This window comes from Salmo salar, chromosome 03 (genome assembly GCF_965601325.2).
Source record: "Salmo salar chromosome 03, fSalSal1, whole genome shotgun sequence".
Taxonomy (NCBI): domain Eukaryota; kingdom Metazoa; phylum Chordata; class Actinopteri; order Salmoniformes; family Salmonidae; genus Salmo; species Salmo salar.
The window spans coordinates 63,150,577-63,178,547 of record NC_138293.1 but is presented as its reverse complement, the minus strand read 5'-3'; the positions used below and the strand labels follow the sequence as shown (position 1 = coordinate 63,178,547).

The 27,971-nt window shown below is 44.3% G+C and overlaps 1 protein-coding gene across 1 annotated transcript; it reads left to right on the top strand.

Annotated features, from left to right (window-relative positions):
* The first annotated feature begins 59 nt into the window (after nt 1-59).
* On the top strand, nt 60-25,476 carry LOC106601028 (caveolae-associated protein 1). Its single transcript, XM_014192892.3, is given in 3 exon segments — nt 60-939; nt 22,310-22,908; nt 22,910-25,476. Coding segments are annotated over 3 exon segments (1,365 nt in total). The 5' UTR covers nt 60-429; the 3' UTR covers nt 23,166-25,476.
* Nucleotides 25,477-27,971: the final 2,495 nt, after the last annotated feature.

Genomic DNA, 27,971 nt, shown 5'->3' with positions numbered 1-27,971 from the left:
AGGGGGGCGGGTGGGGTGGACTGGGGGCCGGCTGTAGGAAAGGAAAAGTTTGACTGGGTGGTATCACAGGGAGTCCCGTCATTTGAGTCAGGACACACATGCCTCAGCAGTGAGAGGCTCCACTCCCGTTGGTTGGCCAGCATCCCAGGGCAGACGTAAAGACAGAGAGAGAGAGAGAGAGAGAGAGAAAGACTGAGACGACTGAGAATAAGAGAAAAAGGAGGAAAAGAAAGACAGCAAGAAGACAAGTAGACTAGAAAGTGGGAAGAGGAAAAGCGCCAAAGAAGTGTAAGTGTAAGTGTCCCTTCATAGAAAGGAAAAGTATTTGGATTTGAATTTTGGTCAGGGTGGCCCTTTAAAGTTTGTTCTCCCGGTAGTGTATTTTTATCCTGAGTGAGCGTGAGAGCTGAGTGTTTGGACTTGACAGCCATGGCGGATCCAGCAGGCTTGCAGAAGGAGCGAGTGGCTCTGACCGAGGTGTCTGACGACGACGAGGAGGTGTCCCTGGTGGCCGCAGCGGTCCAGCCCGCCACCGACAGCGATGAAGACGATCTTTCAGAAGAAGTGGACCTGGTGCTGGCCACGGGCTCGGGCACCAAGAGTGAGGCGCAGGTAAACGGGGTCATGGTGCTGACTCTGTTAGACAAGATCATCGGGGTGGTTGACCAGATCCAACAGACCCAGAACGGGCTGGAGGCCAGACAGCAGGACATGGAGAAGTCTGTTTCTTGCATCCAGGGAGAGCTGGCCAAGCTGTGTAAGAGCCACACTGGCACGGCCAACACCGTCAACAAGATGCTGGACAAGGTGCGCAAGGTCAGCGTCAACGTGAAGACGGTCCGCACCAACCTGGAGAAGCAGGCGGGCCAGATCAAGAAGCTGGAGAGCAACGAGAACGAGCTGCTCAAGAGACGACACTTCAAGGTTCTCATCTACCAGGTGAGAGTGGGAAACAGAGGGGTGTGTGTTCATACCAACAGGCTCTGAGGCCAGGCTGAATACAGGTGTGCTATCTTTTTTTGACCAGTTTGCTACAGCAGGAAAGTAATGCTGCTGGAACAGGAAATGTGAATTAATATGTGGATTATAATTAATGGACATTTTTGTAGGGGTTGATACATTTTTAGTTAGGATAAATCAAGTCTGACATTTTTTTACTGGAAATTACAAACTTAAAAAAAAATCTTCAACACAAAACAATTTTAATTTTCTGCTGCACAGGAAAATTCTCTGCGGCAACAGAGTGGAAAAATGAAGGTAGCATATATGTAGTTTAGTAATGCGTATCCATGAAAGTTATTAGAAAGTGTTAGCAGTGTATCAGTGATTGAGTGGATCAAAAGATGGATACACAGCCTGTGTATGGTAGATTGTAACAGTGGGTTGCGGTAGGCTGCTTCAGATGTGAGGTGGAGAAACCTTGTACAATACCACTAGATTCCACCACAGGGTTGGGTGAATTCTCCATAATGCATGGGAAAATCATGAGCTGGTGCGAAATACACTCTGAACTTTACTATAACGTTACAGGAACTGTTTTAATGTTCTCTCACCAGAGTGAGTGACTCCTCACTCAAGGATGAGTTTACCCTAAACTGGTACTGCTCTAGCTGGTATACTTGGCCAAAGCTATTAGGCCTCAGGCTTTCCATGACCAGTGAGGTGTTCAGACCAGTGAGGTATTTAGACCAGTGAGGTATTTAGACCAGCGAGTTATTTAGACCAGCGAGTTATTTAGACCAGCGAGTTATTTAGACCAGTGAGGTATTTAGACCAGTGAGGTATTTAGACCAGTGAGGTATTTAGACCAGTGAGTTATTTAGACCAGTGAGGTATTTAGACCAGTGAGGTATTTAGACCAGTGAGGTATTTAGACCGGTGAGTTATTTAGACCGGTGAGTTATTTAGACCAAAACACCAGTCAGGTATTTAGACCAGTGAGGTATTTAGACCAGTGAGGTGTTTAGAACAGTGAGGTATTTAGAACAGTGAGGTATTTAGAACAGTGAGGTATTTAGACCAGTGAGGTATTTAGATCAGTGAGGTGTTTAGACCAGTGAGGTGTTTAGACCAGTGAGGTATTTGGACCAGTGAGGTATTTAGACCAGTCGGGTATTTAGACCAGTGGGTTATTTAGACCAGTGAATTATTTAGACCAGTCAGGTATTTAGACCAGTGAGGTATTTAGACCAGTGAGTTATTTAGACCAGTGAGGTATTTAGACCAGTGTTTCTCAGCTCCGGACCTCGAAGACCCCCAGCCGTACACATTTTTGCTGTAGGCCCGGACAAAAACACCTGATTCAACTCATTAGAGGGCTTGATGATTAGTTGACAAGTTGAATCAGGTGTGCATGTCCGGGGCAACAATACAAATGTGTAAGTGGGTACTCGAGGACTGGAGTAGAGAAACACTGATTTAGACTACAGGAGAGGAAGCTCTTGCTTGAGAGCCGAATGCTGATGCGATGGTGTAATTTATAATTTGAGATGTATGTGTGTAACTTATACTTTCTTCTAAAACACAAGGTCAAATATTTCAACATTGGGGTTACGTGCATGTATCTCAAATTAGGATTCAGCCCTTTCTGAAAAACTCAAAATACTGTCTACCAACAGGAAATTATATTGCACAGATTGGCTATCCATGTTAAGTGTGTTAGTTAGTAGTGATACTCATCTTAGTCCCACTGGACACATATTGGTTGAATCAACATTGTTTCCACGTCATTTCAATGAAATTACGTTGAACCAATGTGGAATACATGTTGAATTGATGTCTGCCCAGTGCGGTAGTTTGTATGAAGAATGATACATGGAGTGAGTTCATTGACCTTTCCCAGACCATAGTGTCTCATGGTTGACCAATGCGGCTAATGCTATATAAAGCCAGACCTGTGGAACGAAATCATAAGCTTACACCATAAACACAGTAGTACCGGTGGTCCACATGTGATTAAACCAACGCCCTACCTATGACGACTGATTGTGACAGATAGTTGAAAGCCTCAACACAGTGTAAGATGAAGACGTAATTTTAGTCTTGAAGTGGTGCCATGCTGCCTATTCATCATGGCCTATCTGGCTGGAAAACCCACAATAACTCTGTGTGAATATAGAACCGTGGAAAGAGTCAACTCTACTCTACTATAAGTAGTTGTAGCCTACAACTTTATGCTCCTCGCAAGGCTAACCAAGCCGCTTTCAAAGCGTTTCTTTTAATTCAGTGTATTTTTGTACTAACTTTCTGCATTACCATTGATTTCCAGAGTTATAATTTATTTGTTTACAGTATGCGCTTGGGGGTATTTATCTTCGCTTTACCTGAGCGTATACAGTGAGTGAAGATACAGTACATATATTGTTTCATGCTTAATATAAACTTGAGTATGCCCTGGTATGTATTCCTACATTCCTCCCTCACATGTATGGCTGTCTCTTTGTATTGCCCTCTCCATAGCAGCAAGCGGGGGTACTTTTTCCCCTGTGTTTCAATACAGAGTAGCCTAATTACAGAGTACCAGGCTGTATACCTCCCAGTCACACCACTCCAGTGTACATACATAAAGTCCTAGTCAAGCAGAGGGATTCCGTTATGATGAGTGAGGGAAAGGGAAGGGACAGAGTGTGAATGAGTGGCAGAGAGTTGAGTCTGAACAGCCCCTCTCTCTGTGGCAGCATACTACTCCATGGACTGGTGTTTTTTTAGCCTTGCGTGCCGCAATGTCTGTCTAATGGCTTGCAGCTGGCAGCCTCATGGCAGGGTGAGACTTTGGGTAGTTTGCAACCTGGCTGGGGGCAAGTTCTGTGATGTCTTGTCTCCTATTCAGACCTGGGTACAACAACATGTGCCTTTGAGTATCTGGTATTTAAAATACCTTTTCTGTGTATTTGAGTATTTTCCGATACACAGCCCAAAACAAGTACTTTTATTTGAGTATTTTAATGGTTATTTGTAAAAACCAAATAGTCTGCGAAATTGTATTTGACAGCGTTTTCATATACTTATTTCAAATACTATTTTCAAATACCTGTGTTAAATGCATGGGAGTGTTTTTCAGTAAGTGTTTTTCAGTATTTCAAATACTTTCCAAGTATATTTGCAAATGCATTAAAATATTAAACTACGTGTCTTTTCAAAGAAAATATAGCTGAATACTTACTTTGAATGTATGTGAAAGTAATTGAGATATTTTAAATTGTATTTGAACCCAGTTCTGCTCTTATTAGCTGGCATGATTCACCCAAATCCAGATCGCAGATGTTCTGAAAGAGCTGCAAAACCTTGACCCGTACAAATCAGCTGGGCTAGACAATCTGGACCCTCTCTTTCTAAAATTATCCGCCGCCATTGTTGCAACCCCTATTACCAGTCTGTTCAACCTCTCTTTCATTTCGTCCGAGATCCCTAAAGATTGAAAAGCTGCCGCATTCATTCCCCTCTTCAAAGGGGGTGACACTCTAGACCCAAAATGTTACAGACCTATATCCATCCTGCCCTGCCTTTCTAAAGTCTTTGAAAGCCAAGTTAATAAACAGACCACTGACCATTTCGAATCCCACCGTACCTTCTCCGCTGTGCAATCCGGTTTCCGAGCTGGTCACGGGTGCACCTCAGCCACGCTCAAGGTACTAAACGATATCATAACCGCCATCGATAAAAGACAGTACTGTGCAGCCGTCTTCATCGACCTGGCCAAGGCTTTCGACTCTGTCAATCACCGTATTCTTATTGGCAGACTCAATAGCCTTGGTTTCTCAAATGACTGTCTCGCCTGGTTCACTGCTTCGCAGATAGAGTTCAGTGTGTAAAATCGGAGGGCCTGTTGTCTGGACCTCTGGCAGTCTCTATGGGGGTACCACAGGGTTCAATTCTCGGGCCGACTCTTTTCTCTGTACATATCAACGATGTCGCTCTTGCTGCGGGTGATTCCCTGATCCACCACTACGCAGACGACACCATTCTGTATACATCTGGCCCTTCTTTGAACACTGTGTTAACTAACCTCCAAACGAGCTTCAATGCCATACAACACTCCTTCTGTGGCCTCCAACTGCTCTTAACGCTAGCAAAACCAAATGCATGCTTTTCAACTGTTCGCTGCCCGCACCCGCCCGCCCAACTAGCATCACTACTCTGGACGGTTCTGACCTAGAATACGTGGACAACTACAAATACCTAGGTGTCTGGCTAGACTGTAAACTCTCCTTCCAGACTCATATCAAACATCTCCAATCCAAAATCAAATCTAGAATCGGCTTTCTATTTCGCAACAAAGCCTCCTTCACTCACGCTACCAAACTTACCCTAGTAAAACTGACTATCCTACCGATCCTCAACTTCGGCAATGTCATCTACAAAATAGCTTCCAGTACTCTACTCAGCAAACTGGATGCACTCTATCACAGTGCCATCCGTTTTGTTACCAAAGCGCCTTATACCACCCACCACTGCGACCTGTATGCTCTAGTCGGCTGGCCCTCACTACATATTCGTCGCCAGACCCACTGGCTCCAGGTCATCTATAAGTCTATGCTAGGTAAAGCTCCGACTTATCTCAGCTCACTGGTCACGATAACAACACCCACCTGTAGCACGCGCTCCAGCAGGTATATCTCACTGGTCATCCCCAAAGCCAACACGTCCTTTGCCGCCTTTCCTTCCAGTTCTCTGCTGCCAGTGACTGGAACGAATTGCAAAAATCGCTGAAGCTAAAGACTTACATTTCCCTCACTAACTTTAAACATCAGCTATCTGAGCAGCTAACCGATCGCTGCAGCTGTACATAGTCCATCTGTAATTAGCCCACCCAATCGACCTACCTCATCCCCATTTTGTTTTTATTTACTTTGCTGCTCTTTTGCACACCAGTATGACTATTTACATGCCATCATCTGCTCATCATCATCTGCTCATCTATCACTCTAGTGTTAATCTGCTAAATTGTAATTACTTTGCTACTATGGCCTATTTATTGCCATACCTCCTCATGCCATTTGCACACACTGTATATAGACTTTTTTTTCTATTGTGTTGACTGTACGCTTGTTTATTCCATGTAACTCTGTGTTGTTGTTTCTGTGGAACTGCTTTGCTTTATCTTGGCCAGGTCGCAGTTGTAAATGAGAACTTGTTCTCAACTAGCTTACCTGGTTAAATAAAGGTGAAATAATTTTTTTTTAATTACAGTACAGTATATCAACCAGAGGAGAAGAAAGCAGAGGAAGGACCTATTTGGAAAATACATTTTTGCCTAATGTCTAAATTATATATTTTGTCTTTTAATCTTTAGAAATGCCTATAGAGGAGGTCAGTATAATGCCTTATAAAACATTGACACATTTTCACACTGTCTGCTTTTTCTGAACATAATTCACTAGAAGAGAGTTAAAGGTGTGTCAATATTAAAGGTGTGTCAATATCTGGTAGCTGGCTGTTGGAGGCCATCTTGATTAGTTTATTCTAGAGTGTCTGCATTGGCTTGCGGTCTTATTTTCAGATCCCCGTCCTGGAATGTCCACTGTGGCACTAGGTTACACTATTGGCATTTAGCAGGAACCCAATCAGAGACGGCCGGTCTTAATAAATTACCTCAGTAAAGGAGGGGCCCCCTGCTGTTTGACACACTGCTCCTATCGCCCTGTCCTAGATTCTGTCTGAGGCATTCTGACTTCTTTTGCAATCTGTGTGCGTGCGAGCAACCCAACTTTTTGGTTTCTCTGTTTACTGATGCCTTGCCATTTCCCCAAATTCATGCTTAATCAAGTTCCAACAAAGCCATGGACAGAGCTGAAAATTTCTGTCACATTTAGTTCCTCATCATCTCCATCACCTGTGCTTTGCCATTCAAAACAACTAACTAATACTTACTGTTGATCTGTGACTGTGTTAACCTTGACTCCCATATTACCCTATGAAATTTGACCCCTATGTTACTGAATGTACTTTCTGACTTTCAGAATGGTGACTGATTGAATGCCACTGCTGTTACTGTCTAAACTATCAACTGTGACTCCACTCCACACCACTGTAACTGTCTGAACTGTGACTCTACCAGTAATCAGTCGTATGAACTGTGACTTTCCTGTTGCCGTAGTCCTACACGGTTCAGTCCCAGCTCTATTTATTGCCAGAGACTGCATGGTGTCGGGTTAAAGGATATCGGAGGAGCTCGGCCAGAGAGTGACATCATGGTGAATCAACACTGGCTCTGAGTCAGGTTTCACCCCTTTCCACTGTCTCTGTGGCAAACGCTCTCAGCTCGTTGGTGTGTGTGTGTGTGTGTGTGTGTGTGTGTGTGTGTGTGTGTGTGTGTGTGTGTGTGTGTGTGTGTGTGTGTGTGTGTGTGTGTGTGTGTTTGGGTGACATGGGTCAAGCAGGAAAGATTCCCATCATCTATTCATCAATTGCTTAGGTAGGAACATGCCCAGGAGGCGCTCAAGGACCCTGAGTCCTGTGAACACTGCAGCGTGCTTACGAGAAAAGGTCTGAAACGTGCTTCTATCTCAATAGCCCCTCTTTGTCTTCGAGCCAACAGCGATAGCTGAGGCTCAACTCTCCGCAACTAATCCCAGTTGGGGCGAGGTCATCGTGGATAGCCTTGACTCCCTCCCCTCACTGTCCGACAACGTAGTGTTGGGGGAGGGGGAGTTAGGGGATGACGATGGGATTAATCTCACAGAGATCCTCGAGGTTACGATCACATTCTCCCACCCTCTCAGGCCGCTGACCTGACAGCCCGAGAGCAGTGGAGCTGCCCTTCCTCCAATGGAGTTTGGGCTCCTTCATACAGTATCTGCAAGCGGGTTCAGGGCCCGTCAAGGGACCTATACGACAGAAAGAGACTCCAGTCCCATACAGCCCCGATAAAGGAATTGCTCCCTGCGGTACCAGCTTGCCTCAGGGAAGCTAAGGGCTTGTGGGAAAACCCCCTCACTTGCAGGATTCTTGCTAAGGATACCCCAAACCTGGACATACACAATATAGTTTTGGCAACTCTCCCATGGTGCAGCCGTCACTGGCTCACCACCTCAGCCCCATGTGCTGTGTTATTAACGACACCAGCGCCTCACTGCCTTCGTTTTTCAGAAAACTAACATGGTCTTGGCCCAAGCATTTAGAGCTCTCAACGTGACCTCTTTATTGTTGAGTAATATCTGGCTGAGTTACTGGTGGAGGTGAGGAAGAAACTGAACTTGGAGACCCTAGACCCAGATACATGGGAGGAGATCTGTATGATTACAGACCATAGCATCCATGCTTCCTGTAGTGTCATCCAAGGATGTAGTCGTACCATGAGCCTAGTGGTGGTGGGAGAAATTACACTTTGGCTGAGAATATCCAGCTTAACAGACAAAGAAAAAGTGGACCTCCTGGATGCCCGAGTGACACCAATCCTTTCCCTCTTCATCTTCGAGCCCATTGATGACCAGTGATTTTCCGGTCGGCAGTTACAATCCTGCTTATGACTAGTTCTGGCAGCTATCGACATGCAGGGCTTATTTTTAAAATGTTTATTTAACCTGGTAAATTGACTGAAAACACATTCTCATTTACAGCAATGACATGGGAAATAGTTACAGGGGAGAGGAGGGGGATGAATGAGCAATATTGTAAGCTGGGGATGATTAGGTGGACATAATGGTATGAAGGCCAGATGGGAATTTAGCCAGGACACCAGGGTTAACACCCCTACTCTTACAATAAGTGCCATGGGATCTTTAGTGACCACAGAGTCAGGACACCTGATTAACATCCCATCCAAAAGACAGCACCCTACACAAGGCAATGTCCCCAATCACTGCCCTGGGATAAAAAAAATTCAACCCAAGGAAAGGGGGCCTCCTACTGGCCCTCCAACACCACTTCCAGCAGCATCTAGTCTCCCATCCAGGACCAACCCTGCTTAGCTTCAGAAACAAGCCAGTAGTGGGATGCAGGGTGGTATGCTGCTGGCTTAGCATAACATAGCAATTATCCATCTTCACTTGGAGAGAGAGGCATAGCCAGTGAGAGACAAGAAAAAACAGGCCTGCCAGCTACTTATGCACGCTCTATGTTTTTGCAGTTTTTGTCGTGGAGCAGTGACTATATCATTGTGTTTCCCCTGCTCACAAGAGTGTGAGGAAGATAATTATGCTTGAGAATAACCAGACGGCGGGAGACTGGCTCCTTTTATGGTCTCTCACCACATTTTCCACTCTACCTGTCTGTCCCCAACAGACACATTTGATAGGTACTTTTGAGAGAGTAGGCGGTTCTAGCGAACCTCACATGTAATACATCTCATGTACATCATCAGAGAACTGGGGTTACGCAAATAACCTTGCGTTTTCAACTGCTGATAGTGTCAAGTGTCAAGTCAAGTGTTCCATGTTCTGTCCGTGCATGTTCCGTGTTTTGCGTGTGTGAGTTTGTGCTGGCGTCAACCACAGCTGTTCTTCTCTCGTGTGAGTGTACTCTGAGAATAGCCACATCCTTTCATATTGCTAGCATCAGGGAAACATATTGACAGGGATGCTTTATAATTAAACCTGGATTGACGGGAAAACACACAATCCACACACACAATCTCTCTCTCTCTCTCTCTCTCTCTTTCTCTCTGAGGGTCCCGGCAGTGTTGTGGCAGCCTAGGGCAAAGCTACATCTCATCGGTCCTCTCTCAACTTCAAATGTCCCTTGACCCATCTTCTATCGCCCCCCCTCTCTCCTACTCCTCCACTCCTCCCCTCCTCCAGGGATGCTTCAGAGGTGTCTGTGGACCATGGCCTTCCGCCCATCTGATCATTGCATTGAGGGTGTAGGATGGGCTGTCAGTCCACTCGTTCATCTGTTATTGAAGACTCAAGATCACCATTCTTTGTGAGGATCTGTGTGTCTATGATGGATGAGCCTCTTCAGCATCCCTGTACTGCTCTGGCACGGAGTCAGGGGACAGTGACAGTCCTGTCTCTGACTCTATCACAGGGGACATCTGACTTCTCAATTACAGCTTGTCTCCACCAGTCTCTGTCCCCAACCCCAGGCAAACCTGGCAGCACTCCAGAACCAATTACCTCAAGCTTGTGACCCCTCTATGGTCTAGTCGGGGACTAACCTGGCCTCCCAGACTCACTGTGATCACTGTGGGGGAACCGGGGAGGGGTGTGATGATAACGTACAGTAGGGTGGAGAGAGAGAGGAATGGAGAGTTAGACAGCAGACCAAGTTGGCACTGATTCATCCCCTTGGAATCTCCCACCTTCCCTCACTCTGTCTCTCACTCCCCTCTGGGTCAACCTCTCCTGTCATCCATACTCCTACACTCCCCCTCCCTCTCCTCCCCTCCCCTTCCCCCGCCCCACTCTCCGGTTCCTGCAGCTTGTGGAGAGATGTCTGGCAGGCTCTACATTTCACTGTTGCGTGTCAGCTCTTCTGTAGAACACTGGCCGAGAGATTCAATACTAGGGTCATTGTGTGCTTGCATGTGTGAAACGTCAGTTGACTGCCGCTCTCCCGCACCGTTCACGTTTCTGAACGACACACTCACGTGGCGTGATGTTCTATGTCGAGTGCAAATTAAGAAGTTGTATTGTATCAGTTTTGGTAAGCCGTTCATGTACAGTTTATTTGAAGTGTATCCCTTCATGCCCGTTCACCTCACTTTATTGTTATTTCCATTCTAAGATGTCTGCCTGAGTATTCCGGGGATCCTAAGAGTTGTATGGACAGAACAGAAGGAAGACCACAGCCATAACATGCCAGGAAAAAGGGGAAGCCCTCGCTTTGACAAGGAGATCCTACATTCTTGTATGTTTGCGTCAAATAAAATGTTCCTCTTCTTTCCTCCGGTGTGGGTTTTCCTTGAACATCCTGAGTTCACTCCAAACCACAGGCTCTCTCTGTTGGCTCTCCCTCCCATCATCACCATCTTTATCATGGCCCAGGAACAGACTGGAACAGCCTGGAGCCAGCTAGCTACATGGACTGTATCTATTGGCAAAGTGCAGCAGTCTGTGGTCCTCTACTGATTATCTCCCTCTTCTCTCATATCTCTTCTGGTTTTAGGAGGAGTTCAGCCAAGAGCACTGAGCCGTCATTAATTTTGTTTTTCTTTCCTTTTTATACTTGGGAAAGATCAAAAAGCGCTGCGATAGATGCGCTTGCATAGGTTTTACATCACAGTATCATTCCCTGGCCAGAAAGGATTCTCTCTGCCTTTGATCTAACTTGTGTAAAAGGATTGTGTATTATTTTAACAATGTGGTTCCACTCTTCACAAAAGGGGTGTACGCCTTCCTTTGTTTTGATTCTTCGTGCTTTGTCCTGTAACTTAATGTTTCAAAATCACAGAATAGTTATTTTCAGTTTTTTCTATTCTCTTGTCACAGTATTCATAGAGTTATGTCCTAAAGAATGCAATGTATGCCTGATTTCAAATCAACCCCTGGCCCCTAACACAAGACACGGATATAGAAACAGATATACCAGACATGACTGGATAGGTTCAATCATTTAGCTCCACCTAATAACTCAGAGAGCTCGGTAGAGTTTCAGCCATATTGCTTACACAGTTCTGTCAGATCTAGGAGGGCTTTGCCGTGGTCTGGTCTGGTGGTAGTGCCGCGTGCCGCTAAAACCCGACTACATATGCCCCCCAGCGGCGGTGGTTCTATCCACCTCTATTCTGTCTTTCTTTACACCTCCCTCTACCGTCCTGGGGGACGGAACATAATTATAATCATTTGTACACTGCAAATTGACAGAATGAAGCCCAAACAGATGGCCCGCCTGTTGAAGTCCCCTGCTCCACCCAAACACATCCAGTCACCCCCAACAAATACTAATTGGTAAAAGCTATTCTCCTTCTAATCATTTCTTTACAAAGATCAATGGGTTCATGAAGGTTGACAGATCTGTCTCATAGCTAGTATCTGGGAGTCATGGCTGTGTGAAGGCTTGATAAGTGATAGGCTGATAGATAGTGTTACTCTTGCATACAGGCTTTTATATCACTGCCAGTGGGATATGTGCAGCAGAAAGAGGACCCCTGCTATTCCTGAGGCTGAAGGCCAGTGGCCCTCAGACACTGCCAACCTGGACACAGTATATTAACCTGAAACCACTGTAGGGTGTGTCTCTTTGTCCATACCTATTTATATATTAGCAGTAGACTTTACAGCTGGAGCACCTGCAGCATTGTTAACAATGTGCATGGTTCACGCTGGGCTCATTTTGATGCCGTTGGGGGTGAGAGGTGGGGTCCTGTTGGGAAACAGCATCACTTGTTGTGTCGTCTGACTCGCAGACCCACAAGACTGTTGTTTCCTGCTACCTATTAGCTAATTCAGCTCTCATTCTGTCAATGAGTGCATGTGTGTGTACTTTTGTGCGTGTGTATGGGTCAAAGCCTTTACTCTTGCACTTGAGGACCGAATTAAGGGGACCAGATGAAGTCACTGTGAGATGTAGTTATTAAGATATACAAACATGAACTACTCGTATGACCCAGACGTCTGCACTGGGCTCAACCACCCACTGGCCTCTTGGCTTACAGACCTCGCTCCCACAACAGGAGACTTGATTTGCCAGGCAAGCTAAAGGTCAGGGAACCTGTCCATCTGCCACTCAACGTTCCTGGTTGGTCAACAGATATTTTGTTCCAATTCCAGTCAACAGAATTGTGGGAGCTGGAGCAACCACTGAAAACATGTTACTTACTGCACGTTGTAGCCTACGCTCTAGCCGTTACTTCAGAAGGCCACTGCCAAGATAGTAATAACTCAGCCAAATTTTTCAGAAACCGTGTAAAATAAAATCTGCTCTGGTGCTTTGATTATAAATACTCTTGCAACGATGTGGAATGGAATAGCGGCGGGTCCTGTTTCATAGAGTGAGACTGGATTTAGCCACCGGCAGCAGCACAGAACGATGGTGTATGTGTATGTGTGTGGATGTGTTTCTGTATCTCTGTCTGCACACACCTATGTCTTTGTGATTGTGTGTGGCTATTCAGATGTCAACATCTAAACACAGTGCATAACATATTTTGTATTCAGAGAGTGTGTCCTGCAGTTCCAGGTGCAGCTGTGTTAGCTGGTGACATGTCCCCAATACTGATGCCTGCTGCTCGGACTGTGTGTTCCTGGCACTGGCCTGTGAGTTATATCCTGTCACTGAGATCTAGGCAGGGCACTGGGTGGGTTATGGCCACTCATAACTCTGATTATTAACCTAGCAGACTGCACACACAGGGCATTAGACTGATCAAGCTTTTAAAATGGGTTCCTATCAAGGAGCTTTCATGGGTGGATGGAAGGTTTGACACAGGCTTTAGTTGTTATTACTCTTCCTATATTTCACCCTTATTAAGACACACCACTGCCTAGAACTACTTAACACCTCTCTCTCTGAGAGGGAAGACATTTAAGTGCGGGTAATAGAACTAGTGCCTCTCACCCAGGTATGTTGATGTCAACTATGAGATATGAACTTCAGCGGTAGAGATTCTGACAACTCTGGCATATCTCATAATAGGACATGAATCAGTCATCTCAGGTGGCATAAACTTCCACCAGAGGTGGATGAGGGGAAGGAGAACATGTTGGATTGTGTTGGTCCCAATAAACTCCAGGGATAGTCTGATAGTGTAAACCAAAACAGAGGCCGCTGCACACCTGACGAGCAGACAAAGGCTGAGAACAAAAGCTCTTCCTCGAATGTCAAACTTTTCCCATAAAAACATCCCCCTCCCTTCCCCAAGGATGTGCCCTTTAGATAAAGCAGAATCAGTTACGCAGTGGAGACAGTTAGAACAAAAGGCAGACTGACATGACGTATGATTAATGGCTTGATGTGTGTCTTATGTTATTAGGCAGGAATGATGGTTCCATTAATCATTACTACAGCCCGATGCAATCTGATACAGACTTTATATCTAAACTGTCAACCTGGCATTAATGTTAGATGTTGGGAGCAGATCTTAGTACAGACATTACAGAATCACTACGTTAGAGAGTTAGACGTGCCAGTCATACAGAAAAACATGTGGAAAAGCAAAGGTTCCATGATGGCTGGTGATGCCATGTTGACATGGTGAGAGGTTGAGGGAATTGGCTGAGCCCTGAAAAGGGATATATCCCCGCCAGACTCCTGTGTGGTGAGGTCACACATAGCTCTGAAAGAAACCCCAAGGAACTCCCTTCCGGTGTCAAACAGGATGTACCATTGCACCACAATTGTGCCCAAATACAATACAGGGAACTTTTTGGACCTGGCTGTCTGGAATTCGGTTTGGAAAGGGAGAAGTCCTGGTGGCAAAGGTGTGGAGTGTATTTCCACTGCTTCATTTCATGTGAAGCCATCACAGTTGGGCTATGTTACATTGTTTGCCATAGTGAGATGGTGAGATCAGAGAGGAGCAGAAAATGCCGTGGGTCATTATCCAGAAATCCCTTTGTACTCCTCCGCTGTGTCATGATGGTGGTCATGAGGATTCCCCAGGATGCTCGAGGTAGATGGAACGAGAACCCGATCTCTGTGCCTTGGCTGTGTCTAATTGAACTAAAATAGTGAGCTGGGATGCGTAGACTACCCTACCCCCTTCTGTAATAGCTTCTTGTAAATAAAGATTCTCATTATAGTCGTGGGTTAAATGTGTTGAGCCCCAAAATACTATAACTATAGGAGGAGGCTTAAGCAATGGAAATGTACAGTAGCCTGTAGTACATCAGCTGCTAGCACCATGTTTATAACTGCCAGGCCCCTCCACCACTGCTCCTGTCGTAGAAGGGGCCCAGATGGGTCATTGTGAAAGCAGAAGGCACAGCTGCATACTGCAGACTGGGCTAGACAGGATCAGACAGCTGCCAGGGTGACTCACGAGGCATGCCTCTCATCTCTGCCCCAGGAGGAATGGTGGAGGGAGGTCACGGGCATCTGATTAAGATGGGAGTAGATGTAATTTATACAGATGTAGGATCTTAATTTGATCGCTCTTTTGTTACTGTAGTATATTCAAGGTTTTAAAAGGCTTGTAATTTTAATTTTAAAATGTCAGACTTGATTTTCTCTAACGAAAAATGTATCAACCCCTATAAAAATGTAAATTCATTATAATCCATATAATAATTCACATTTACTGTTGCTGCAGGATTATTTTCCTGCTGTAGTGAACTGGCTTATATTAAGATCCTACATCTGTAGGTAGATATCCATTGCCTAGTAAAACCCAAGTAGCACTTCTTACCTCACTAGGCTTCATCTCTTCTTCTCCTGATCTTGTGAAATATCTGATGCATGTGGGAGAGTACCAGAGTAAAGGGTTGGCATCAATCCTAATGTCATGCAAGCATGTCCTAATCTACATTCCCTAAACTTTTGTTGTGAAAACTTTCAGTTCCATCCAAAAGGGCATGGACGGTAATTTACAAAACAATTTGGTCTGTGACATTCCTTATCTACAACAATTATCAAATCCACATGACATTTTTGATAGGTCATGACAGACAGACATTAATATTAGGTTTATTTAATTGATGTTATAAAATGCTGATGTCATAGGACTGTGACTGATATCTAAGGAGGGAGAGAGTCTGAGAGTGTGGCTTTGTGTTGCAGAAAAGTGGCCCTGGGCTGGCTAGGAGAAGAAAGAGATGCCATAGTGCCCTTATAGCCATAGCTGCTGTAGTTTTTAGCTGTGGTTTGGACAACTGTTTGCTCTGTTGTCGTCCATGGCAACTAGTGTGTGGTTAATAATGATCCCCAGTGCCTATGAGTCAGAGGCAGAACACTCAAACTCAGAGAAAAATAACCAAACTAGAAAGCCTTTTAAGGTTTTAATAGTAAAATGCTGCATTCAGATGCCAAAACAGGATAGGCCTCATGTAGCATCGATGGGGACTGCAAGACTTTAAATGTTAAGAGGCCTGTTTACCACTGTACCTTCTACTTTCCTTCTCATACCTCTCTCTCTCTCTCTCTCGCTCTAATACATACACACACTCTCTCTCTCATTCACTCTCTCTCTCTCTCTCTCTCTCTCTCTCTCTCTCTCTCTCTCTCTCCTCTCTCTCTCTCTCACACACATACACTCTCTCTCTCTCTCTCCTCTCTCTCTCTCTCTCACACATACACACTCTCTCTCTCATTCACTCTCTCTCTCTCTCTCTCTCTCTCTCTCTCTCTCTCTCTCTCTCCTCTCTCTCTCTCTCACACACATACACTCTCTCTCTCTCTCTCTCTCTCTCCTCTCTCTCTCTCTCTCTCTCTCTCCTCTCTCTCTCTCTCACACACATACACTCTCTCTCTCTCTCTCTCTCTCTCTCTCTTCTCTCTCTCTCTCTCTCTCTCTCTCTCTCTCTCTCTCTCTCTCTCTCTCTCCTCTCTCTCTCTCTCCTCTCTCTCTCTCTCTCTCTCTCTCTCTCTCTCTCACACACATACACACTCTCTCTCTGTTATTTCATTCTCAGTCAGTAGAATGCATGACTTGTTTACTGTGTTCTCTGGGCCTCAGGCTGGTTTGTGTTTTTTCAGAATACCTCCTAGGAAGTGTTTCCCTCAGAGGGACGACTCATGAGCAATAGACAGATGTCGACTTGCCTGGACTCAGCACCTTGCATAGGATACACTGTCATAGCCAACACACACTGTACACAAACACACACAGTATTGCATATAGAGATTTACAGACACTCTTGTTCCACATACACACAAACATGCGTGTGCCACATACACACACACACACACACACACACACACACACACACACACACACACACACACACACACACACACACACACACACACACACACACACACACACACACACACACACACACACACACACACACACACACACACACAGTGTAACCAGTGCTAAATCTCCTCCATCTGCCAGCTTTTCCATGAGCTGTAATTCAGGCCCCCCCCAGGCCACTCTACCTTTCGAGCCGAGCAAAGAAAGAGACATTAACAAACAGAGCTCCCTCTTTCTTTCTGTGAAGACTCACACACACTCAACCAACCACATTCTCCACAGGTACTCCTTCAAGCATAGTAGCGTACACACTCACATGTAGACCAGACTTTTCCACGGCTAGAGTGGAAGGAGAGAGGAAGGTAACACAGGGACACTCATGGAGTTTCCATTTCTGTCCTCACTCTTTCCCTCCGTCCGTTCCCTCTCTCTCTCATTAATCACACACAGGGAGAGCTACTGATGGCTGCGAAGACGTGCATTTCCTTTCCTACATGATTTTAATCAGGCTGCGTCGGGGCACCACCCCGACACAGGAGATGGCAATGCCCTCAATGATGTAGCGTCCTACGTTTGTATGACTTCAGCCTTTCCCAGAATGCCCGGCTGAGCAGTTCTTCCATTGCCTGCAGCCTCTTCCTGTTCCAGACTTCACAGTTCCTGATTGTTATGCTGCCGTGAGGCTCTGAGTGAAGGTTCTGAGAGTCAACAGGGTCTGACTCTGGAAGAACCAAGGGCTGGTTGGGGGAAAGAGCTTTTTAATGGGGCCTGGTCTAGACATAGTGGCTGGCTGGCATCAGAGAACTCTGCCCTCTCAATTTGTTCTCTCAGTTTCTATGTGGCATTGTACCGAGGTGGGCGAGGCACCCATCATCTTATTGCATCACCCCAATGGAATCAGTGGTAGGCCAGGCCAACATGCTGCTTGGGGGTCATGTAATGTACGGTTTAGCTGTAGCAAGATTGTTGATATTAGTATGTTGATGACAGTTATGTTCTGAATCTAATCTGTTCCATAGAACGCCGTACATTAGCGTTTTAGTACAGTAGTTCCTCCGATGGTGTCGCTGGGGGGGGGTCATCATCCTCCATAGTCATTTATCAGGCTAATCTTCACACCCCACCAGGGGCGATATTCCACAATGGTGGTTGCCGTGGTGACATGATCCTATGTTTATCTGTTGCCCTGTTGATGACTGGGAGGAGAGGCTAGGAGGGGAGGGGGCAGAATTGTACAGTGGCTAGTAGCCAGGGAATGGTGGATGGAATCCGGAGAGAGGGAAAGGCGAGCCCGAAATAAACACACACACTGCAAGCCGAGTAGGACACAGCACCAGATAAGGAAGCGATGGTCATTTTATGATAGGTTCCACTTGCACCATTGTGAATGTCAGACCAGCACAAGGATTAATAAGGGGAAGGGTGTGGTATTGGTTAATGCTGATGCAAAAATACAGTATATGAAACGTATGAACATAATATCTGCCTGGCAGTGATGAGGTATGTCAAAATAAACCAAAGTATGGAATTCAAAATCACAAATGATTTGTCTCAGGACATATGTTGCAGGCTTGAACATCCCATTATTCTGTTTAACAGTACACGCTGCTCCAGTCAAGTACTTTTTAAATGTATTTCATCATTGCAAAAAACATTCACATCTCCCTCGGTACAAGAGTAATGAAAGCCATCATAAAAAGCCTTGGCTTTGCATGAGCTGTGATCCCGAGCCGCTTGTTTGAACTATGATGAAACAAATAGAAAGTGTCAGGGGATTGTTGCCTTGACGATAACAAGGGAAGAAAGGAAAGTGGTACTAATTGAGGTGGAGGAGGGCTAGATGCTCTGGGAGTACACCTACACAGGAAGGAACAAATGATAAAGAACGATTTAATATGAGGTAACAGCAGGGTGGAGAGGAGGTAGGAGAGGACAATGAGTACACCTTTAATGAGATGTTAAAGAAACATTACAAACCTGCTTCCATGTGTCACAATGATGCAAAACTCCACCTTTAACCTTATTACTGTGACGGGTTGCCAGGGAATTCTTTTTACATCGGCAGTTCCTGACCGAATTAGTTGAATAAAGCGATACAGATCTGTTCCATCGCAGTGCCTCAAATTATGCCCAACTCTGTCAACAGGCCAAACCCAGCTAACGGACGGATTATCTCCCCCAGCCATCGCCTTAGGAATCAATAAGCAGTGTGATTACGCAACACATTGCAAAGTAGACAGGGAAAGGGGAAAGACAGTGGAGATGAGCGTTTTATTTTTAGGCAGAGGAAGAGAAATGGAGAACACACAAACCAAACATGGGGCCTCACGAGTGGCGCAGCGGTCTAAGACACTGCATCATAGTGCTAGCTGTGCCACTAGAGATTTTGGGTTCCAGTCCAGGCTTTGTCGCAGCTGGCCGCGACCGGGAGACCCATGGGGCGGTGCACAATTGGTCCAGCGTCGTCCGAGTTAGGGGAGGGTTTGGCCGGCAGGGAGGTCCTTATCCTATCGCGCACTAGTGACTCCTGTGGCGGGCCGGGCGCAGTGCACGCTGACACGGTCGCCAGGTGTACAGTGTTTCCTCCGACACATTGTGCGGCACATTGGTGCGGCTTCCGGGTAAAGTGGGCATTGTGTCAAGAAGCAGTGCAGCTAGGTTGGGTTGTGTTTTTCGGAGGACACACGGCTCTCGACCTTCACCTCTCCTGAGTCCATACGGCAGTTGAAGCGATGAGACAAGACTGTAACTACCAATTGGATACCACAAAATGTTTATAAGTAAAAAACACACCAAACATACCTCACACACACCTCCTAAAGCCACATCAGAGATGAGCTCACCAACCCTCAGTGTCATAACACAGACTCAGTTGTGATTGTTTCACTCCCTGATTACAAGCCGACCTATCCCCATTCCCCACAATGCTCTCAATGTGAGATCACACACACCCACATGGCAGGGGAGAGGGGAAGGTGACTCAGTTCAGACACTCAGGACTGGGCCAATTTCCCAACATTAAATCTGGACAGTGTGTACAGAGACAGAGAGATTGTCGAGAGAGACAAGGTGAAAGAGTTCAGAGAGAGAGAGACAGAGAGAGAGCGATAGAGAAGCAAGAGACACTTGAAGAGATAAGTGATACTATATAATTTTTCAGAATGAGTGAATGTCAAATTTAAATACAATCTTATAAGTCACATGGTAACACGAGGCACAGTAATACGAGGAATAAAATAAAATACCCAAGAGTAGAGCTATATACAGGGAGTACCAGTACCAGATCAATGTGAGGCTATATACAGGGAGTACCAGTACCAGATCAATGTGGAGCTATATAGAGGAAGTACCAGTACCAGATCAATGTGAGGCTATATACAGGGAGTACCAGTACCAGATCAATGTGGAGCTATATAGAGGGAGTACCAGTACCAGATCAATGTGGAGCTATATACAGGGAGTACCAGTACCATATCAATGTGGAGCTATATAGAGGAAGTACCAGTACCAGATCAATGTGAGGCTATATACAGGGAGTACCAGTACCAGATCAATGTGGAGCTATATAGAGGGAGTACCAGTACCAGATCAACAAGGTAATTGAGGTAGATATGTACATGAAGGCAGGGTAAAGTGATAGATAAGAATAAGAGTCAATTAAAGAACAGAGTAGCAGCAGCATATGTTGAGTGTAAACGGTGTGTGTGTGTGTGTGTGTGTGTAGTGTAGTGTAGTGTTGTGTGTGAGTGTACATATGGTCTTATGAGTGTGCATAGAGTCAGTGGAAAATGTTATGTGTTAGGTGTGATGTGGGATGAGAGCAGTGCTATGATGGGACAGGGCGGGGCAGTGACAACAAAGACATAGCTATCTCTATGGGATGCAGGGTCAGAGGGGTATGCTAGGATTAGCATAGGGCATTAGGAGGGATAACATCCTCTGCATATTCCTGGTCTCCCTCAGTGGATATTCAATAATACAACATTTCTCTAGCATTGTGAAAACATCATCACTGAGACGTTGAGTGAGTGGCAGCTGTCAGAGAAGCATAGGTGTCAAGTGATGTTTTGGACAGATGGGTTGTGTGAGTATTTGTGAATCTCAGTGTGAAGTGCTGTTTTTATGAACAGACAATGCCATATCTAATGTAGCGTCCCCTTACAAGCTGCTAGAACTTTCTTGTCCCATAGATGGAGTGCAAGACTGTATGAACCAGTCCATTGGAAATATTGAAAACATTTGCAGTTATTTTGGTTATACTAGAAACTAGTGTCAGGGTCTTCTCAGCCAAACTAATTGGTAAATGTTCAGCACACAGAATAAGTGTAATCACCAACAGCTTGTGAAAGAGGATGTCATACAGGTTTGTATGGTGTCAAATAATGAAACTAGCATACTGAGACAACTAGACACAAAAGCATTTCCTGCTATTGGTAAGCCTACCTCACTGCACACTCCTACCTCGCTGAATCATTGCGATAACTGTGGTAAATGTTCTCCTGGTGTATCTCATGTGTACATACACTCACTCTCTCTCTCGCTGTCTCTCTTTCTCTCTAATAGTCTTTTCAGTCTTAGTGAGTGTAAGGATGGATACCTACAACCTTTCAAATGTCACTGGTAGTCCTACCTCTTTACAGCTCATCTCAGTAAGCATATTACATAACCTAACCCTCTGATGTGGTTATCACACAACCGGTAGGGAAACACATAACTAGACATTTGATTCTACCATTAAACAAATTTTCCCACAACCCACTGCTGACGAAGTGCGATTTTCAATCTGACTAAAGTCTCTCACTCTTAAATGTTACATCAGTCACAGTCTGCTGGTTCACATACAAACATAGGTTTCAGGCAGACTTTATTTAAAGTATCATAGTCATTCATTCTAGGGTACATATGGAAAGTCTGTGCTATTGGCTGGATAGAATTTCATTGTCTGTGCTGATTTTGGAGTCTTGGTCAGTTTGTATTGTATGACCACTAGATGGGGCTGGCCACCAGCAGCAGTCATGTTTCATATATTTTTTTTATGCGACTGATAAATGTAAAGTTACGTATCTGAGGCAAGCCATGAAGATGAATAATTTATCATACACATAAATGTCAAATTTCATTTCCATCTCAGAGCCCACGTTCATATGAATTGATATTAATTCATTTTCTCTGCCTCAGGCTTTTACGTGACACTTAATCTCTATAATCATGCAGTCAATTTGAAAATGTGTGTATATATATTGGACAAATCCCATTCTGTGAACACATTGTTCCCTATGAATGAACACATTAGAATGGGAACATCTTATCTCACTCAGAGTACTGATATATAATGAGGTAGATTTAATACTGTCTTTGCAAACTTATGCTTGAAAACGAATAAAACATAAATGATAAAACAGAATTAAAAAAACATGTAATACTGTCCTAGTCTTTCAGCTGGCTGCAAAACAGGATCTGCTGAGGTTTTTATCACCCTAACTGGAGCCTTAAACATAAACGTCCATACTTATCTTGTATGTTTACTCTTCCTGTTGTCTAACCTCATCCACTCTTTCCTTTGTGTCTTCACAGGATGAGAATAAGGCCGCTAAAGCCTCTCTAAAGTCATCCAAGGTGGCAGAGAATGTAGCTGAGGGCTGCTCTGTGGAAGGGGGGCTGGAGCAGATCCCTGAGGAGGGGGGCGAGGCGGCGCTCACTGGCCTCAACTCAGACGAGGAGGTGGAGATCGAGGAGATCATCGAAGAGTCCCGGGCCGAGAAGATAAAACGCTCCAGCAAGGCACGCGTGGACAACATCAAGAAGGCCTTCTCCAAAGAGCAGAGGGAGAAGAGAGCGCAGAAGACCAAGGACAACCTGGAAAAGACCAAGCAGAAGACCAGGGATAACCTGGAGAAGACCCGGCAGAAGACCCACGACAAGCTGGAGAAGACCAAGCATAGCCTGGAGAAGAAGATGAGCAAGCTGGGCAACAAGATGACCCCCAACATGGAGCGGAAGGAGAAGCTAAAGGGCTCCAAGGAGATGTTGAAGAAGTCTCTGACCCCCGACCACACCGTCTACGCCCGCTCCAAGACGACCGTGTATCGCGTGCCGCCCTTCACCTTCCACGTGAAGAAGTTCCGTGATGGAGACGTGGAAGTGGTGCACACAGAGGGCACAGAGATGGTGGAGAGTGGCTGAGAATGAGACCCTGCAGGCGGGAGAGGGAGACGTGGAGGTGGAGGAGCTGGTAAGAGTAGTAGACACTCCAGAGATGGCTGCTGTCCTGGAGTTGGATGAAGAGGAGGGGGAGGAGCTGGTGAGAGTAGACACCCCAGAGATGGCAGCTTTCCTGGAGGTGGCTGAGGACCAGGTGGCAGAGCATCTGATCAGGCTGGAGAGTAAGGTCCCTGTGGTGAAGACAAGCATGAAGACAACCAGCAAATAACTCTGTCTACAGGGCCCAGCCAGATTGGAAGAATGATATGATAGAGGGATGAGGAGACAGAGGAGGAGAGTAAAGAAGAGGAGAGAAACATACTACATTATGATGACAGTGACACAGCATGCATGATAAGGACTGTCGGGACAATGTTCACAATCTATTCATCTTATAATAAAAATAATAATAACATAATATGCCATTTAGCAGACGCTTTTATCCAAAGCGACTTACAGTCATCCGTGCCTAAATACATCTTGTTTGAGAAAAAAAGTATTACTCATCAGGAATTATTTTCAATGTAGTATTTGCTGTTCTAGACAACAACAAAAAAGTTTAACCCAGGCCCGTATTTTTGTTTCTTCCTTACATATTTTCTTGTCTTTTAGTTTGTGAATGACTCTTGTTGGTCTAGTCTGGGATATTGATGTTGATATAATTTTGTTTATTTTTTTGTTTTTGAAATATAATAACCACAATGCTAATGGAATAAATAGTAGTTGCTATTGTGATTTGATGTCCAATAATTGCTAACGTAGGATATACAGTACATAACAGTGTATATGGAAATATCCCCCCTGGGCACAGACGTCAATTCAACATCTATTCCACGTTGGTTCAATGTCATTTCATTGAATTGATTTGGAAACAAAGTTGATTCAACCAGTGTGTGCCCAGTGTTGGGGTGTCTTGAGATTTTCTGATTTGGTGGTCGGTGGTCATGTGATGTGTAGGTCAGAGAAATTAAGTTTTGACAAATGAAGAGTAAGAGCACACACTGGAAACACCTAAAGATGGTTTCAACGTGCATGGGGAGAGACACAGGGGACCGTCTTTTCCTTGACTGAAGAGTTTACAGATCGGTTAAACAAATGCTCACAGCCATTTTGAGCAGCCAGATTTCTACTGTATGGGTGGGCATACACGCTCTGTCAACATGTCAAGGTTTTGAAAGGACAAGATAGATAAGATAAGGATAAAGATTAAGCTAGTTTTCACTTTTCTTAAAGGAGCACTATGAAGCTTTTATTTCTGATCAACAGTGTGGCCCTAATGGTTAATTGTTTTCATTTTGGAGGACTGAGAGGGAGGGTCACGGCAAATGCAATATTAAAAAGAAGAGGAAAAGACTCACTGATTGGCATAAATTGAACAATTTTTTGGTGCGTGTGTAACATTTCAGCCACAATCTTGAGTCAATCAGGGAAAAACTAGTGTACCTTTAAATGATGTTATGGGGTGGATGGATGCCAGGAGTGTAAAGTAATCCTTCTCTTTAATTATTTCTAAAGTTTTTCACGTAAAAAACAGGATCGCAACAGATCCTATTTTTTGGTTTTGAAACGGGGAACGAGAAGGATGAAGGATTAGTGATGACTTGAAAGAGATCTGAATTTAGTTGCATAGTTTTACCTTCCTTTTTTTTAAGAATGTTTTATCAAGTTTCTAAGTTGTACTATATTGTGATATCTGGAAAATAGTTATCTTTCTCTCAGTTTTTAGTTACCAGTGTAACCACCAAACTACCTGGTTGTTACTAGGGCTGGTCACTGATGACAGGAGAATGACATTTTGAGCCGTCTTTTAATCAAAGGTTCCTAGTGCCATCGTTCTGTAGAAGTTAACTTTTTCACCGTTTTTTCTCACACTGTGCTTACATGATAATGTTCATAAAAATATAAAAAAATTACATTTTTAATTGTACTGACACACATTGTACAAATGTATGCATGTATGCTCACAGTGCTACAAGAATCATGCATGTTCTGTACATATATGCTATAATAAGCACACATATAACTGTGTTAACCTGCCACATTACTGTTATCCCAGAGGCTTCTCTCCTGGAAGTGGAGTCTGTCTGAGATTGACAGAACCTTGCTTATTGAATCTATCACCATGGCCACAGCTAATGACAGGATATATCCAGCACTTCACCTGGAATGCATTGGGTGCTGTAATTGTGGGGAGAAAAAGGAGAGAATCTTGTAGGAACCCCTCCAGCACCTGTCAATGTGCCAGGTGACAGTTAAATGAAAGTCTATAGTGACATATAGAAATGTAAGTGCTATCCAATTTTGCTTGTGCCGGCAGCAAATTACAAGGGATTGTGAATGACATGGCAGTGTTACAAAGGTGAACAAAAAAAATACATGTCCGTTCCTGGACCTCAGTCTCTGTCTATTTGAATTACTTGTCAGCTTTTTGTGCCTGCGGCTGGTCTGGCAAGGGTCTGATATAGGGAGACGATGGTGATTAGAATAGATTATTTGAGTTGGACGTGAAGTAAGACCAGTAAATGCAATACAAGCGAAAAGCTGTTGTCTCGTGTTCTTTTTCTACCTACAAGACATGCCTCTGGAAAACAAAGTAGTGAGACAATGTACAGAAGGGCTGAAAGCACACAGGGTCTGGCTCGAAGACAGTGCTACAGAAGGCTTTTCTACGTGTCTCCATAGCCCTCTGTGTCTGACCGACCTTGATGATGGGGCCGGGGTAGGGAGGTCTCTATGGAACACCATTAGGATAATCAACGAGGCAGGAATCTGATTAAGGAGAGTGCTTTCTCTGAGGAGAGTGAGACAGAACACAGAGAGAGGACGTGTGTGTGTGTGTGTGTGTGTGTGTGTGTGTGTGTGTGTGTGTGTGTGTGTGTGTGTGTGTGTGTGTGTGTGTGTGTGTGTGTGTGTGTGTGTGTGTGTGGTGTGTGTGTGATAGAGAGACAGAGTGAGAGGGGGGGCAGGGTGATCATGTGGAGGGAGAGGTCAGTGCAGAGAGAAGGAGAGATGATGCAGTCAAAAAGCAACCAAAGATATTCCTCAAAAAATCTGTAGGTCTTTGTGCAGTTCATATTTTGTGTTTACTTAATGTTTTTACAAGGCTGAAATGGATTCTCATGACATAAATGCCAAGGCCAATACTGAACACACAGATACATTAAAGATTGACTAAGTCTTTGTCAAACACGAGCTAAGTTTACCACCATCTCTAAACATCCCTTATCTCCCCCAATTAACCGAGGAGATTAATAGCGTTTCCTGCCTTCTTCAGGAGAGAATGGAGATACAAGCAGTGACCGCTCATCTTTCAACTGTTTCATTTATTTGCCATGCAGTGTAGTCTCACTGCATTGTCAGTCAATATGCAGTTCTTTGTAGTCCCCCCAGGGTTGGGGCCAAATGCATTTAAATTCCAGTAAATTCAGAAAATAAACCAAATTACAATTCCAAATGTTCCTGATTGAAAAGCATTTAAGATAATTTGAATTTCAGTGTACTTCCTGAATTGTCTGGAATTGAAAGACAACTGACCTCAACCCTGCAGGATACTGTACATATCCTGATTACAAGTATAGAGAATGTAGCACTGCCATTTTCAGCTGAACTGAGATGATGATATCTCCCTGTTGTTATGACAGATCAAATAATAAAGCTTGCTTTTTCTGTTGAATTAAATGACTATTTTTGTCTAACCACTTACATATCAATAAAGATATAAGATTTACACCAGACTTTACCACTGTGATGATTGAATGTGTCAAAGTTCAACCCAATGCTATGTGAAGTGCAGCCAGTACAGCTGTATTATAGACCATTACATTCAGATTAGTCACCCGGGGTAAACAGAGGCCATTCATTTTCTTTGAATGAATTTGCATCATAAAGAAGAAACCAACATGTTCACTTTTCCTTGAAAACCATTCAAACCTACACATTGTAAATAATGACATTGCTCCATAGGCCGATGTTACTGCATAATAAACACTGACTAATGATGCAAAACACTGTGAAGTAAAGAGGAGAGTACTTGAGCTATTGGTCATTAGGGATAGAGATTTGAGTCATGCTGCTTCAATGTGTGAGTGAGTTTGTAAAGAAAGTAAACATTGTCAACTGTGTTTCTTTGCCTCCGTAGATTACAACAAACAACGGAAAATCTGGGAGTGGTAGAGGATCCAGAGTTGTAGCTACAGTGACATTAACTCCATTGAGCATGTGTTTTAGTGTAGGTTTAGTCCTAATCTCAGGAGACCGGTCATATTCATTCGGTTTTCACAGCATGTGACCTGACCTACTATGATTATGATAACCTCAGTAATGTTTCTACTCTTGTTATTTCCCTGCTGAAAAGGGACACTCAAATGATGCTATTAGTTTCACAATGTACTATAATGACCTAGGCCTATAAGGTCAGCTACCTGAGAGATGACCACTCTCAAATTGATGGGCAATGTCGCACAAGAAAAATGTGAAAGTTTAGGAGCATAGAACCCTGTAATTCTTAGGTCCCATGAAACCAAGTAAACATGTTGATCAAATATTGAATTATTGCTGAACTGTTTTGCTATAGCCTACATAGATGATGATGATGAAGAAGAAGACTAGACCCAATTTCTCAATGTAATAATTAATATGCTTTATTTCAAATACTAGAATAAAACTGTTTTCAAGCCTTGGTTAGAGTATTTGTCGATGGCGAATATATATGATTTGGGTAAGACAGAAATATCAACGCTGTTCACATTTCTTCTTATTACACTTCTGATGACGTAGAGACTGCCAGTAATTCAGATGACTTCCAGTTCAGCTGTTCTGTTGGGTTTTTTCTTCTCCCGCTGCAAGATCATGCTTGTACATGCAATTTTCCCTACAAACGGAGGGAGTGTGTTATGCACTGAACAGCCTCCATGTCGAGCGCAAAACACTACACCCACAACCTACCTTTAGCTTTAATCCCGCCTTCTTTGCAATATCCTACACAAAGATTGGACGAAGTTGTGTTCTCGTCTTCTGTTGCATCCTAGGTATGTCA